We start from the raw sequence: 13,542 nt of genomic DNA, 5'->3' as shown, positions 1-13,542 counted from the left end.
CCTTATGGAAATTTTCAAGATGGGTTGTGTGTAGACAGGTGTGTGTTTGTGTGTATGTGTTGGTGGATCCTCATAAGTACACACAACAGGGTCCGAGCCATGAACCTTGTAAAACTATTATTTTCTTCACACCTGCAGCGGTCAATAGCATCAGCAGTAAGAGAGATCATGAGTATGATGGTCCCTTTAAGCCTGCAAAAGTCCTGAAAGAAGGAAGTGTGCTGGATATTTTAAAGAGTCCTGGTGAGTCGGTTGATGAGGTTTCATTTAGTCTTAAATGATAATTGACAATGAGACCCGTAATCTCAGGGCCTTGGTTTTGAGTCTTGACATTGCAGAGAGTTGGACTAGATAACTCTCAGGATCACTTCCAACTCTACATATCTATGATTAATATGGCACTTTAAAGAAAACAGTTGTAGGGATGTTGCACTGTAATAAGCGTTCTATCAGTGCCAGCATTTCTGCTTGCCCAAAGGAATGATTTCCCCTCTCCTTCCTCTGGTGGGGGGGGGCAGGTTCTCAGAGCCAAATGGGCGGGAGGGGGAGAGGAGGCAGAAAGCCTCATTGCTTTGATGGAAGTAGTTGTATGGGCTTCTGCTAGCAGGATCAGGCAGTTAAATCTGGCCCTCTATATATTTTCTTAATCCAGTCTCATATATAATACCAATAATGCCAGTTTTTGAAAAAAGGAATAGCCACATTGAGAGAGAGTATTGTCTCCAACTTTCAAATATATTGCCAGCTTTCTTTAGGAATAGGGAATTTCAAATCAATTTCCATTGTTACCTGCATTTCTCATTGCTAGACTCAAGATAAATCTGGATAACATAAATTTTAGAATGTGGACCTTTCATTGGTTTGGTATGAATTACAAAGGTTTCAAACTCAGTTTTCTGTATAAATTTCTGATTTGTTCAATAATTTGGTTGGAACAGAGACTGCAAGTGCCAACAATATGTATACATATTTGTGTAAGGGTTTCATGTTATATGCAGTGATTTTTACCATACTATGATAGCCATTCTTCTTACCCAGCTATTTCTGTGCCTGCGTAACCATTTGCGCAGTATGGTTCATCAATGAATCTTCTGTTTTAAAATCGTTTGCTTGGCTTTCCTGTAAAAGTAGAGTCTTTGTTAGGAACTCAGACTATTTCCTTTTCTCTTTCTTAGGCTTTGCATCTTCAACCACATACTCATCCGCAGCCGCGCCACCTGTTACAGCAAGCACAGTAGTTTATACAAGGCCTGCAATAAGTACTTTCTCCGGAACCGTTTCAGGACTTGGAGATGCTTTGAAACAAGGGTCAGCCCATTGGCAGTGCGATACGTGTCTTGTGCAAAACAAGCTGGCAGATAACAAGTGTGTAGCCTGCCAAGCCGCTAAAGTGCCGATGTCAGATGGTACTAAGCAGACTGGTACTCAGTTTAACTCAGCCTTGAAAGCAGCTCATTCTACAAAGGGGACACAGGGCTTTGGAGACAAGTTTAAGGCAGCAGCTGGAACTTGGGACTGTGATACTTGCTTGGTCCAGAACAAACCGGAGGCTACAAAATGTGTGGCATGTGAGACACCAAAACCTGGGACAGGAGTAAAACCAGCCTTTGTGTTTCCTGCAGTCACAGACAATGTAACAACAGTGACTTCCTCTTCTGGCTCTACTGATCTCACAGTCAGTTTTGGATTTGGAGACAAATTCAAGAAGCCAAAAGATGCTTGGGAATGTTCTGTGTGCTTAGTGTCAAATAAGGCAGAGGATAGCAAATGTGTTGCCTGTCAGTCGGACAAACCAGGTGAGTTTGCCGTATTTGGTCATTGATTAGGGTGGGACATATCCATCTATAATCCTAAACATCTTTATTACGGCATGGAACTTAGTTTTGAGGAAACAGGCATTGTGCTGTGTGAAGAACCCTATCTTGAAAAGAAAACAATAGAGGGCACCACTGAATATTTACTGGAGTTTTAATATGTAAGAACATATGGGAAGTACAGACTAACATTTCATGCGTGGGTTCCGTTTCTGGCCCCTGTGCTCATCAGCGGAGCATGCCCCACCTTCATTTTGGATCCAAAAGGACCTGCGTGTCTGTGCACACCATTTGGATGCGCCTAAAATGGTCACCCTGAGGGACGCCGGTGGCGCTGTGGGTAAAACCTCAGCACCTAGGACTTGCCGATCGCATGGTTGGCGGTTCGAATCCCTGCGGCGGGGTGAGCTCCCGTCGTTCGGTCCCAACTCCTGCCCACCTAGCAGTTCAAAAGCACCTTTAAAAAGTGCAAGTAGATAAATAGGTACTGCTTTATAGCGGGAAGGTAAATGGCGTTTCCGTGTGCTGCGCTGGTGCTGGCTTGCCAGAGCAGCTTCATCACACTGGCCATGTGACCCGGAAGTGTCTTCGGACGGCGCCGGCTCCTGGCCTCTAGAGTGAGATGAGCGCACAACCCTAGAGTCAGACACGACTGGCCCGTACGGGCAGGGGTACCTTTACCCTTAAAATGGTCACCACCTGTATTTGAGTTATATCCAGTGCTAGTCCCACTTGCAGTAGATCCATTGAAGTTAGGGGGCATGACTAACTTAGGTTAATTAATTTCAGTGGGTGGGATTCACCTAATGCACCCTGTCAGCAGAAGCCCTGCACAACGACCTCAGCTTTCACAACAGGGCCCCTCGCCTCATGTCCATGAAATTGGCTCAGGGGTTGGTGTTTCAGGAGGACCCCCGCCCCCCACCAGGACAGCATGGCGAGGGGAGTTACTCCATTTGGCAAGCTGCAACACTTGCACCAACAGAACATTTGTAATAGTGCATTGCTCAGTTCCACCTACTGGGTCTACACTGAGTAGAACTTAGTTAGATATTACCCCCATATTACCTATTTATAGTTAAAGTTCCTGTTCTCAACCCTTATTTCTGTCCCTATGTGGTATGGTAACCAAGCTAACATGGTGGTCAGCAGTTATAAATAGTGTCTTAGCCTATTGACACCTTTGGACAATACAGTGGTGCCTCGCAAGACGAAATTAATCCGTTCCGCGAGTCTCTTCGTCTTGTGGTTTTTTCGTCTTGCGAAGCACGGCTATTAGCGGCTTAGCGGCTATTAACGGCTTTAAGAAAAAGGAAACAAACTCGCAAGAACTCGCAAGACGTTTCGTCTTGCGAAGCAAGCCCATAGGGAAATTCGTTTTGCGGAACGACTCAAAAAACGGAAAACTCTTTCGTCTAGCGAGTTTTTCGCCTTGCGAGGCATTTGTCTTGTGGGGCACCACTGTATCAAAGTTTTGCTACTATATAATGTAGTAATGCCTTTTGTTGGAAGTAAAGTGGAGGGGTTCTGAAAAGGGCACATACTGTTTTTCACTGTTCCTTTCTGTATTTTTATAACTGATAGTTCATTCATCCATGTGACTTCAAGAAATAAACTTGACACTAGGACTAAGACGTCACCCTAACCTGAAATTCTGTACTCATGTAGCAAACTAGATAGGCTCTTATGAACTTTAGTTTCACTCTGATTAAGTCTGATCTCTTAGAAGCCGAAACTGAAGGTCAAGGCAGTTACCTTTTATTGCCTTTCCTACCTGGATTTTATTTTGATGGTAAAACAATGCAGATTTTTATATTGTGCCCCTAAAATGGAAAGAAAATATAATAACAGTAATTTTCTCCCAGTTATTCATGAAATAAATGGAATTTTATAGCTTTCTGAAACTATTTTGCATGTTACCCTGAACAGTTAAAGTTCATGAGGTTGTCACTGGTATATTAATTACTATAGTACTGAATTTAAGAAGATAATTTCCCTTGTCAAAATTACGGTTCTGGTGATTTCAAAATACTCTAGTTGGTTTACAAATATTTTTCCCTTTCAACCTCACCTGAGATCTCTTATGAAGACGTTGAAGAAAATATCACCTATTTCCCCATAAAAATATAGACATAGAAAATGTCATAAACTGGAATACCTAACAATTAAAAAGTATGGGCAACTTTAATTGTTGCTTCAGATGAAGAATACACAAATAGCACTTGCTAGGACAGAGCAGAAAAAATTGCTAAATTCTAGGAGTATAAATCATTTTACTTTAGATGGTTTAGATTGCTTTAACATAGCAAGTTTTCCTAAGTTTTCCTTCGTCAAAGGGCAATTACTGCAGTTTGGATAATTCAATTTCTAAGTTTCTCTTGCAAGTTTCAAATAGGTATTTTCAGCTTTGTTTTTGGTCTACATGGGCAGAACTGCTAATGGTTTACTTTATGCTATGTTTCATTATCTAGGAAGTTCAGTGCCTGTGGTGAGTAGCAGTGCTTCCTCTTTACCTGCTCTTTCTGGAGGATTTCTAGGCTTAGAGAAATTCAAGAAGCCAGAGGGAAGCTGGGACTGCGAAACATGCTTAGTACAAAACAAAGCAGATGCCACAAAGTGTGTTGCTTGTGAGAGTTCAAAACCAGGCAGCAAGACTGAACTCAAAGGTATGTAAAGAGTATAAATGCTCTCTCAAAAAAATCATGTGTGCGTATTCTGCTCCTTAATTTTCTCCTCCTTTTTAATTTCCCCCTCTACCCACGATTCAGGCTTTCACCTCTAAATAAGGAGAGCCATGCCCAGAAGCAGTTTTCTGCAGTTGTGTCACTTGTTGGATCCAAAACTGCTCGGCTAAGTCAGATAAAAGTACCTGAAAAGTACATCTCAATGTGGATGAGAGATGTATATTCAAATCTATGTTAAGTGCACATTCAATGAAAACAAAGGAGTGAATATAGATCACATCTGCAATGGATACACCTCCAATTTATCCCCATATCCTTTAAACTCTGAAAGGTCCCCTCACCCTATCAAGTTAAGGAACCTTTGGGTCTAATTGCCCCCCCACCCCACCCTTTCTCCTCCAGGCAGCCAAAAGGCATTGTCTGATTTCAGGAATGCAGTGCAGCTGACAAAATCACTCAAGGGTTCAAGGCAGGGCCAGAAAGGGGTATGTTGCCTGGGGAAGTCCCAAGGACTAGGTAGAGAGGTCTAGAGAGTAGCATTTGTCCTGGGCCTAAGCTTAGCCGTTCCTTTTTTTTAATCAGTTTTTATTGGTTTTCATAAATATATCATACATTATTCAACTTAACCAAGCAATCGTTTTATAAATTCCCTCCTCCCACTTGGCTTTCCTCCATTTCCGTTTCTGGTTTGTTAAACCACTTGTTGCATTTTGCTTATCATATATACTGTAGTAATATACTATCACATTGTTGTCTTTCTTGTTCTCTCTGATTACATTATGTATGTTTATTTAAAACCTGCCAAAGAGTCCATACTTTTACATTGTTTCTGCAGATATGTTACAAAAGGTTCCCATTCTTTTCCAAAGTCACTATTATCTTTTTCACACAGTTTATCTGTCAATTTTGCTAATTCTGCATATTCCATCAACTTTTCATGCTATTGTTCTTTGGATGGTATTTCTCCCATCTTCCAGTTTTGTGCTATTAGAATTCTTGCTGCTGTTGTCGTATATATAAATAGTGTCCTCATTTCTTTCTTCACATCTTGTCCTAAAATACCCAACAGAAAAGCTTCTGGTTTCTTTACAAATGTAACTTTAAACATTTTTCCCCAATTCATTATAAATCATTTCCCAATAATTTTTTACAATCTTACATTTCCACCACATATGGTGAAACGTCCCTTCCTTTTCTTTACATCTCCAGAAAATCTTTTGTTCTGTTTTGTACATCTTTGCTAATTTAACTGGGGTGATATACCACCTATAGATCATTTTCATGTAATTCTCTTTTATTAAAGTACAATCCGTAAGCTTAAGATTTATCTTCCAGAGCCTTGTCCAATCCTCAAATCAGCCATTCCTGAATCAGGAGCACATACCTCCTGTAACTTCACTTTCCCATCTCTGCAGCCCTTTAAATGGCAGTTTCCCGCTCTTATGGGGGGGGGGGGAGAGAAACTGGGCTTGGTGCAGTTGAGCACTTTATGGGGATAGGTCCCAGACTGAATGAAAGCAAGCTCTTCTCAGTTTCCTTTTACTGAACCTTCCAATTCCAGGTGATGAGGGCTCATGCCTGCATGCTGCTCTCTGCTGCCAGCAAGTCTTGGCAGCCTGAGAGCGGTGTACATGTTTATTAACCCATTTGTAGCAATTGTGCTGCTGCTGCTCCCTCCCCCCCCCCCCACTTTCAAAGTAAGATTTTCCTGCATTCCTCAGGGATAGTCCTCTCCTGTCTACACTGGCTCCCTCTCCTCTCCTTTCCCCATCCCTCAGCATTCAGGGCATGCACTTTACAAGCAGGGGGACGTTGATTTCATTCCAGTGAAATTTGCTAACTTGCTAAATTTGCTTTTAAAAAGGCAAGTGACCTTTGAAAAAACATACTTTTATAGAATATCCTAGTCTTCAAATAGAATTCATTAAATCTCCCCAGAATGTGGCCATGTGTAGTCACACTTGTCATGTCACACCCTGTGTATAATTACATTACCTTAATAGAATATTTTTAATTCTTTCAGTAACATTTTACGTACACCTCTATTCACTTTATGTGAATGGTGCTGAGGCCATCTTCAAATTTACTGAGGAAAATACATTTATCCTCTTTCCAAATTACTCTGTGCTTCTTATTTCCTAACCTGAACTCATCAGTAATCCGTGAGCTAGAATGAGTTATTATAACACCAGTTATGGTGGTGAAGAGAAGTCACAGTATTGGGAAGTGAGAATGATTATTTTTCTAACAAAAAACTTTTTTTTTACATAAAAATGTTGCCATGATTGATTTACAAAAGAATTAAGACTTGACCCTGCAGCATTTCTCTGTATAAAAAAAGGTTATGTTGGGTTTGTAACACATTTGGTGTTTTATGTTATTTTCAGGTTTTGGAACTGCTGCTGTTTCTACAGTCCCATCTACTACTTCCTTCAAATTTGGTATTCAGTCATCACCGTCAGAGCTGCCTCAGACACTGGGAAATGCAGAAAAAAGTTTCAAATTTGGAGAGCAAACAGGATTCAAATTTGGTATTACATCAGAGCTGGGATCATCAACAAACCCAATGACTGGAGGATTTAAATTCTCGAAAACAGAAGGGTCCAAACTGGGAAGCTTTCCTTTGGAATCTGAATCGGAGGACAGTGTGAAAGATGGCAAGAGCAATAGTAGTTTCAACTTTGGACTTCCCTCTGGGGCTAAAAGTACGCCTTCTACATCATTTCAGTTTGGAATAGCTAACCTTGGACAGCAAGAGAAGAAAGAGGGACTTAGCAAGCCTGCTGGAGGAGGCTTTACTTTCGGCACAGGTTCCACAGCCTCTGCAGCTGCACCTGAGAGTAAAACTGGAATAAGCGGTTTCAAATTTGGTAATGCAGAGGAAAAGGAAACTTCAGTCACTCCCTTCTCCTTTAAGAAAGTGGAGGAGAAAAAGGATGAAAACCCTTCAACAAAAGGTGGCTTTACTTTTGGTAATGTAGAATCCGTGCCCACCCCGCAGCTTGTTTTGGGAAGGACAGATGAAAAACCGGACACTGTTGCCCCTTCCTATCCATCAGTGTTTGGAAAGAAAGCAGAAAATGAAGAATCAAAGGCACAACCCATGTTTCCATTTGCGAAGGCAGAGCAAACCAAAGATGACAGCACAGCAAAATCTGGATTTAGTTTCAGCCTAGCAAAACCAGCAGAGAAAGAAACTGAACAACAAGCAAAGCCTGCTTTTATGTTTGGAGCACAAGCAAGCACTGCAGGTAGGTACAAAAATTCCTTATAATTTATCCCATCATGTTGTGAAACAGATTTTTTTTGACAGGTGATTTAAGAAACTGAACTATGAAGAGACCTTGAGATCAATGATAGAGGCTTGTAATATTATCTCTGTTGTTGTCCTTTTGCTTCTGAAATATACTGTTAATGAACACCACTTTTTGAAAGCCTACAGAAGTGTTTTATTTTGAAATGGGCAGTGTTCTTGGAAAAGGCAAATACCCCTTGGATAGCTTAAGGCAGGGGTCAGCAAACTTTTTCAGCAGGGGGCCGGTCCACTGTTCCTTAGACCTTGTGGGCGGCCGGACTATATTTTGAAAAAAAATAATGAACGAATTCCTATGCCCCACAAATAACCCAGAGATGCCTTTTAAATAAAATGACACATTCTACTCATGTAAAAACACACCGATTCCCAGACCATCCATGGGCTGGATTTAGAAGGTGATTGGGCCGGATCCGGCCCCTGGCCTTAGTTTGCCTACCCATGGCTTAAGGCCTACAGTGGGAAACTAGCCATACAAATAAGGTACGCAGTTCCTGTAGGCCTGTAATCTCTCGATAAAGCTCAGCGCAAGCTCAGGCAACCTGCCTGTAAGCAGGGTGCAAATGTGATGCTTTGTAACAACTCATTTGATCTTCTAAGTTGGAGTCTTACAAACATTTTATTTAAGAATTCTGATAGCAAACCTAATTAAGACAAACTGAGTTTATTTTAGAAGAGTTGGTAGTGGGAACTATTATTTACACTTAAATATTTTAAGTGAATATTGTAGATGTTCTTTTGCTATGGAATAGCAGCCATTTCTGATTATAAATCCTTAGGATTGTGCATAGGTCATTTAATTGCCAGCTTTTGGAAACTGCTGTCACCATTAGGTTTGGGATGCTGTTCAGTTGAATGACTTATTACCAGGCTGTAGGTCTTTACAGTGGCTGATTATAAAACATTAAACGAAAATGTATTTGTGGGTACTTCAGTTTCCAGGGTGAATATCAAATAAACCATGACAAATTTTGTGGGCTGCCTTAGGGGTCCCAAATAACTAATAAGAACTCTTCAATCTTTTGAACATATTTGGCACATTTAATGTGCATAACATAGTTGGCTATAAATAACTGTTCGCAATACTTAATGATTTAATTTTCATCAGTTATTTAAATTTTGTCCTTGGCATCAGTATCTCTTATAGCTTTTCTAAATTAATGCTTTAAATGCTTGACAATCAAGTTCACTGAGTTGGGGTTTTTTTTACTGGTCAAATAGCCAATACTAAACAACAGCTCTTAAAGAAAGCAATGGTTTCAGAATAGGAAATTGGAACAGGAATCATACTTTGAAAAAATGAATACATTAATTGAACGAGAATTGTACGTAACAATCTTTGCACATGGATAATTGTGAATGAATTATTTCATAGGAGCTGGGGGGAAATTACAATCAGGGAAATAACCACAGAACATCAGGGTCTTATAATTACTGTTTTATTATTTATTACAAGGGGAGAGAGATAGCATGGAGCAAGAGAACGAAGACACAAAGTTCAGTAACAACTTATGATAGATGCAAGATGGAAAAGGAAGCCAATATTAGAAATTGGACATGGGAGTTATATGGTCAAAGCAGTGTGCATAACATCAAATGAACAGAAGAATTGAGAACAGATTTTTAAGAAGGAGGAGAAATATAAAACATTACAATGATTGAGTCTGCAAAAAGGGAATGTAAAAGTGTCCCCATTATAGAAAGAGACTAGTGATCTTAGAGTTAAGAAGAAAAACTGGATTTGAAGACAAGGGAATTATGTGAGAAAATAATCCAAGTAAATGTAAGAAAAGGGAAAAATAATTTCGTGAAAGAAGAATTGAAAAAGAACAGGCAGGAGGCAAAACCAATGTGTTTGGTTTTAGATGAAATAGGAGCTTAGTGAGAAGACACTTGGTGAGGCATCTAGAACTATTGAGATAAGAGTCAAGATTGTGAGCAGAGAAATGGAGATGTAAGTCAATAGGTTAAAAACAGTTTAAGATAAAGACATGGATAATGGAAGCAAAAGGAAGATTATATAGGACACCAGTAACAGAACATTGTAGATCCTAGGAATCAGTCTCTCTTACTAAAGAGTTTTACTACAGTTTTACTAAATTAAAACAAAATATAAAGGAGAGGGAGAAAAGTAAAGACTGTTGAGGAAAATAATGACATTAGTTTAAAAAAATGCTATTCATGCTTTTTTAAGATCAGACAAAACAATGGAAACAGAAAAAATAGAATATTGGAAGGAGGTGGAGGAGATCCTGGGATATAAAAATAAGATACTGTACTTCACATTTATGTAGCTGCCACTGACTATTCAACGCATTTTGCATACATAATTAGAAATTTGAGTGTTCCCCTCCAGTATAAGTAATGAAAATGGAATAAGCAAGTCAAAAGCAGTACTAGTAAAGGAAAGAGAGAGAATGCAAGCACCGCCCACTGAAGAATTTTGGAAACATTCTGAAGGAGAAAAATAGAATGATATAGGAAATGGGAGAGTTGAAAGGAAGGTTTTTTGGAAGTAATGAGAGTATGTCCAAGAGAACAGTATGTGAAGATGAAGAGAAGATCAACATAGGAGCTAAACACAGAGGAGCTATAAGAGAAGCATAAAGAAGGAATAGAGTGAAGAGTAAAAAGAGGCTGGTTGGAAAAATGTTTACCAACATAGGCCAGGGTTTATTCAAGGTGAAAAGGAGAAGGAATATCAGACCAAGAATACAAATTTGACACCCTCTGCTGTTCTGCCACTGTTGCATTGTCATTTGCATGTGGTTGGTAGAGCAACTGCAAGGTTCAATCAAGGCCTTGCTATTTAGACCATGTTCTGGCACACAAACACATCTATGTCAACCCTGTTTTCATGTCACCTGACATCAGGATATCTTATTGCAAAGTGGGTGGCAATTGATCAACCTGGTGTAGCAGTCCTATGCCTTGGTGCAAGCATAGTGCTGACCCATTTCAGGCAACATTGGTTTAAATTATCTATGGTTTATCAGAAGGAGCATTGTGCCTGCACATCCCATCCTCTTTATGGGGTGTTAAAACAATTTCTTGTAACATCTGAACTGAGAAATTGTGACCTCATCTCCCAACTGCAAACCAGGCTTTGAAAATTCAAGTTTGATATTCTGCTTTTTATTTAACTTTAACATTTATTTTTAATTAATTAAATCATACTTTCCTGGTGCAAATATAATGGGCAACTGTTTGTAATTTAGTTTTGGGTTATGGCTCATTAGAGAAGAAACCATGTTGAGCATAGTGCTTGTCCCAAGTTCAATAAATCATGATTTATTAGACAGCAGTTGTCATACCTGAAATGACTGGCCATTGTGTCTCATAACTGTGATGCCATTTGTGCAAAACATAGTATAGCTTTCGTAGGATTCTTAGGTGAATTTTCTCATGGACATTTCCACATACAATTCCTGAAATCCTTTATGGCATCTAAAATCTAGCTTTCTACTTCTCAGCCAGTGAATAGAAGTGGAAGTTGTCCAGTTAAGATCCACAGTTAGTTTTACAACTGTTGAGGAAGGGATAAAAGACAGGATTCAAGATGATGATGAACTGAGCCAAAGCTAACAAAATGAATTTGAAAGATAAATGTAGAGATCTGTGTTTATCTAGACTTCTAGATAGTAAGCCTGAGGTCAGAGACTGTTGTCATTTTGGTAACACTCACCTGATCTGCTGTGTACAGTTCTGGGCACCACAGTGCTCTGCATTCTACTGAAATTTGAGTTAGTCCAGAGGAGGGCAACAAAGATGGTGAGGGGCTTGGGAACCAGGTCCTATGAGGAAAGGTTGAAGGAGATGTTTGTGTTTACCCAGGGGAAGATATGGTTAAGAGGTGATATTGATAGCCCTCTTCAAATACAGTGGTACCTTGGGTTACAAACACTTCAGGTTACAGTCTCCGCTAACCTGGAAGTAGTACCTCGAGTTAAGAACTTTGCCCCAGGATGAGAACAGAAATCGCACGGTGGCAGCAGCAGGAGGCCCCATTAGCTGAAGTGGTATCTCAGGTTAAGAACGGACCTCTGGAACAAATTAAGTTTGTAACCAGAGGTACCACTGTATTTGAAATCTATCACACAGATGATGGAGCAAATTTGTTTTCTGTTACTCCATGGGGTAGACCCTAATCCAACAAAGTGCAAATTACAAAAACCTAAATTTCAGCTAAACATTTCTGACAATATAAGCTGTTTGGCAGTGAAACAAACTGCTATTGGACTTTCCTTCATCAGAGACGTTTAAAAAGAGCCTGGGTGGTTACCTATCAGAGATGTCATAGTAATGGGTTTCCTGCACTGGATCTTTGATATACAAGCCAACACAGATTCTGTGATCTAGCTTTACTCTGCATCTTCATTTCTTTCTAAAAATAATGTTAATCCCTTTCACTTTCAGATCCAGGATCAGCAAAGTCTACATTTGGCTTCCTGAGCTCTAGTTCCTCCAACACTGCTGTGCAAAGTGTTGCTGCTGCTGGTGGTGCTGGTGGCGGCGGCGGCAGTGGCGTGTTCAGCAGCACCACCTCTTCCTCAAATCCTGCCCCACCAAGCTTTTTGTTTGGACAGGCCAGCAACACTGTGAGCAGCTCTGCTTTTGGTAATCCCTCTGACTCCAGTACAACCCAGTCCTTTGGGTTCTCCCAAGAGAGCAAGCCACCAACAACCACTTCCAATACAAGTGCTCCTGCTCCATTTCTTTTCGGTACAGCAGCCACCACTAACAGTGCAGCCAACACTGGCTTCAGTTTTGCAGCAGCCACCACAACAGCAGGTCCTGCAGGTATGCTCAGAACTTGAAGAGATTTGGTTTGTGGCTGTCTATTGAGGGATTTGTTTTCCAGAAACTTGGCTGTAGAACAACATACAGAGAGAGCTTTGAAAAAGATTGACTTGGCAAACTTATCAGTGCTATGACAGTTACGTTCCATAACAAATTCAATTGATTCAAATTGAATGATACTTATATAATGTTCTTCCTAAGTGGGGGGGGGGGGGAGAGCAGCTTTTCTAAAGCTACCCAGTGTGGTGTTGGCTGAGCTGACATTGAACCAGGGATTGCACAGTTCATAATCGTAACTAGCAGTGCTACACCAGCTACATACATTCCATTGATGGGCTCTGTGCGCCAAATACTGCTGTAATGTTTTACTGTAGCAATGTGAATGTTCAAAACAACGCTTTCCTCTGCACTCACTGGAAGTCTTCTTCCTACTGCTACTTTGCCTTCAGCCAGCTGTCTCTTGATGCCTTCTGTTTTCCCTTTGTCAATGTGCCTACCTTCCCTTCAATTGTTTCCTGTTGCAAAAATGGAGTGCAGTGTTACAGTGGCAACATGTATGTGCATTAGTTTTAGGCACTTGATGTTCAGTAGAGGACTGCTTTCATCCCTAGCAGTGGACTGACCTGGTGATAAGCTTCATATGTACCCATTTTTAACTGGGTAGGAGTTTTCTCTGAGGCATGGTCACATGCACTTTTGGTAGGGACCCGTCTCAGTTAACATACAGGAATTAGCAATGCAAATCTATTTGTAGTCAGAGATAAAAGAGCAGGTAGAGTTACTGAACATTTCAGACAGTTTAACATTAAAGATCAGCTGAAATAAACTGTTAAATAAGCAAAAGCCTATATACCCCAGGGTAGAATCTAAATAGTTAAATTCTTAACCATCGAGAGCAGTTCTCAAGTTTATTCTGCTCACTTGTTTTTCT

The 13,542-nt window shown here is 40.3% G+C and overlaps 1 protein-coding gene and 1 long non-coding RNA gene across 7 annotated transcripts in view; one reads left to right on the top strand and one right to left on the bottom strand.

Moving 5' to 3' along the window:
- The window catches only part of NUP153 (nucleoporin 153), a 43,804-nt gene that overhangs the window by 27,203 nt on the left and 3,059 nt on the right, over positions 1–13,542 (top strand). For 4 of the 6 annotated variants that reach the window (XM_083519036.1, XM_083519035.1, XM_083519034.1 and 1 more), the window contains exons 15-19: positions 139–243; positions 1,176–1,796; positions 4,286–4,480; positions 6,886–7,749; positions 12,228–12,611. In XM_083519036.1, the coding sequence (XP_083375162.1) occupies positions 139–243; positions 1,176–1,796; positions 4,286–4,480; positions 6,886–7,749; positions 12,228–12,611 (2,169 nt within the window). Of the gene's footprint in view, positions 1–138; positions 244–1,175; positions 1,797–4,285; positions 4,481–6,885; positions 7,750–9,267; positions 9,808–12,227; positions 12,612–13,542 lie in introns of those variants that run through there. The other 2 variants (XM_083519038.1, XM_083519037.1) reach the window with 1 other exon arrangement.
- Positions 5,254–13,538, bottom strand: LOC310714399. Its single transcript, XR_014529703.1, has 2 exons — positions 13,026–13,538; positions 5,254–11,605 (listed from the first exon to the last, which is right to left on the bottom strand). It is a non-coding gene; the product is annotated as an uncharacterized lncRNA (long non-coding RNA).

The sequence above is a fragment of the Podarcis liolepis genome, assembly GCF_965112155.1.
Source record: "Podarcis liolepis genome assembly, chromosome: 8".
NCBI lineage: Eukaryota > Metazoa > Chordata > Lepidosauria > Squamata > Lacertidae > Podarcis > Podarcis liolepis.
Note: the sequence above shows the minus strand (reverse complement) of the source record. Positions and strands in the feature narration are given on the sequence as shown.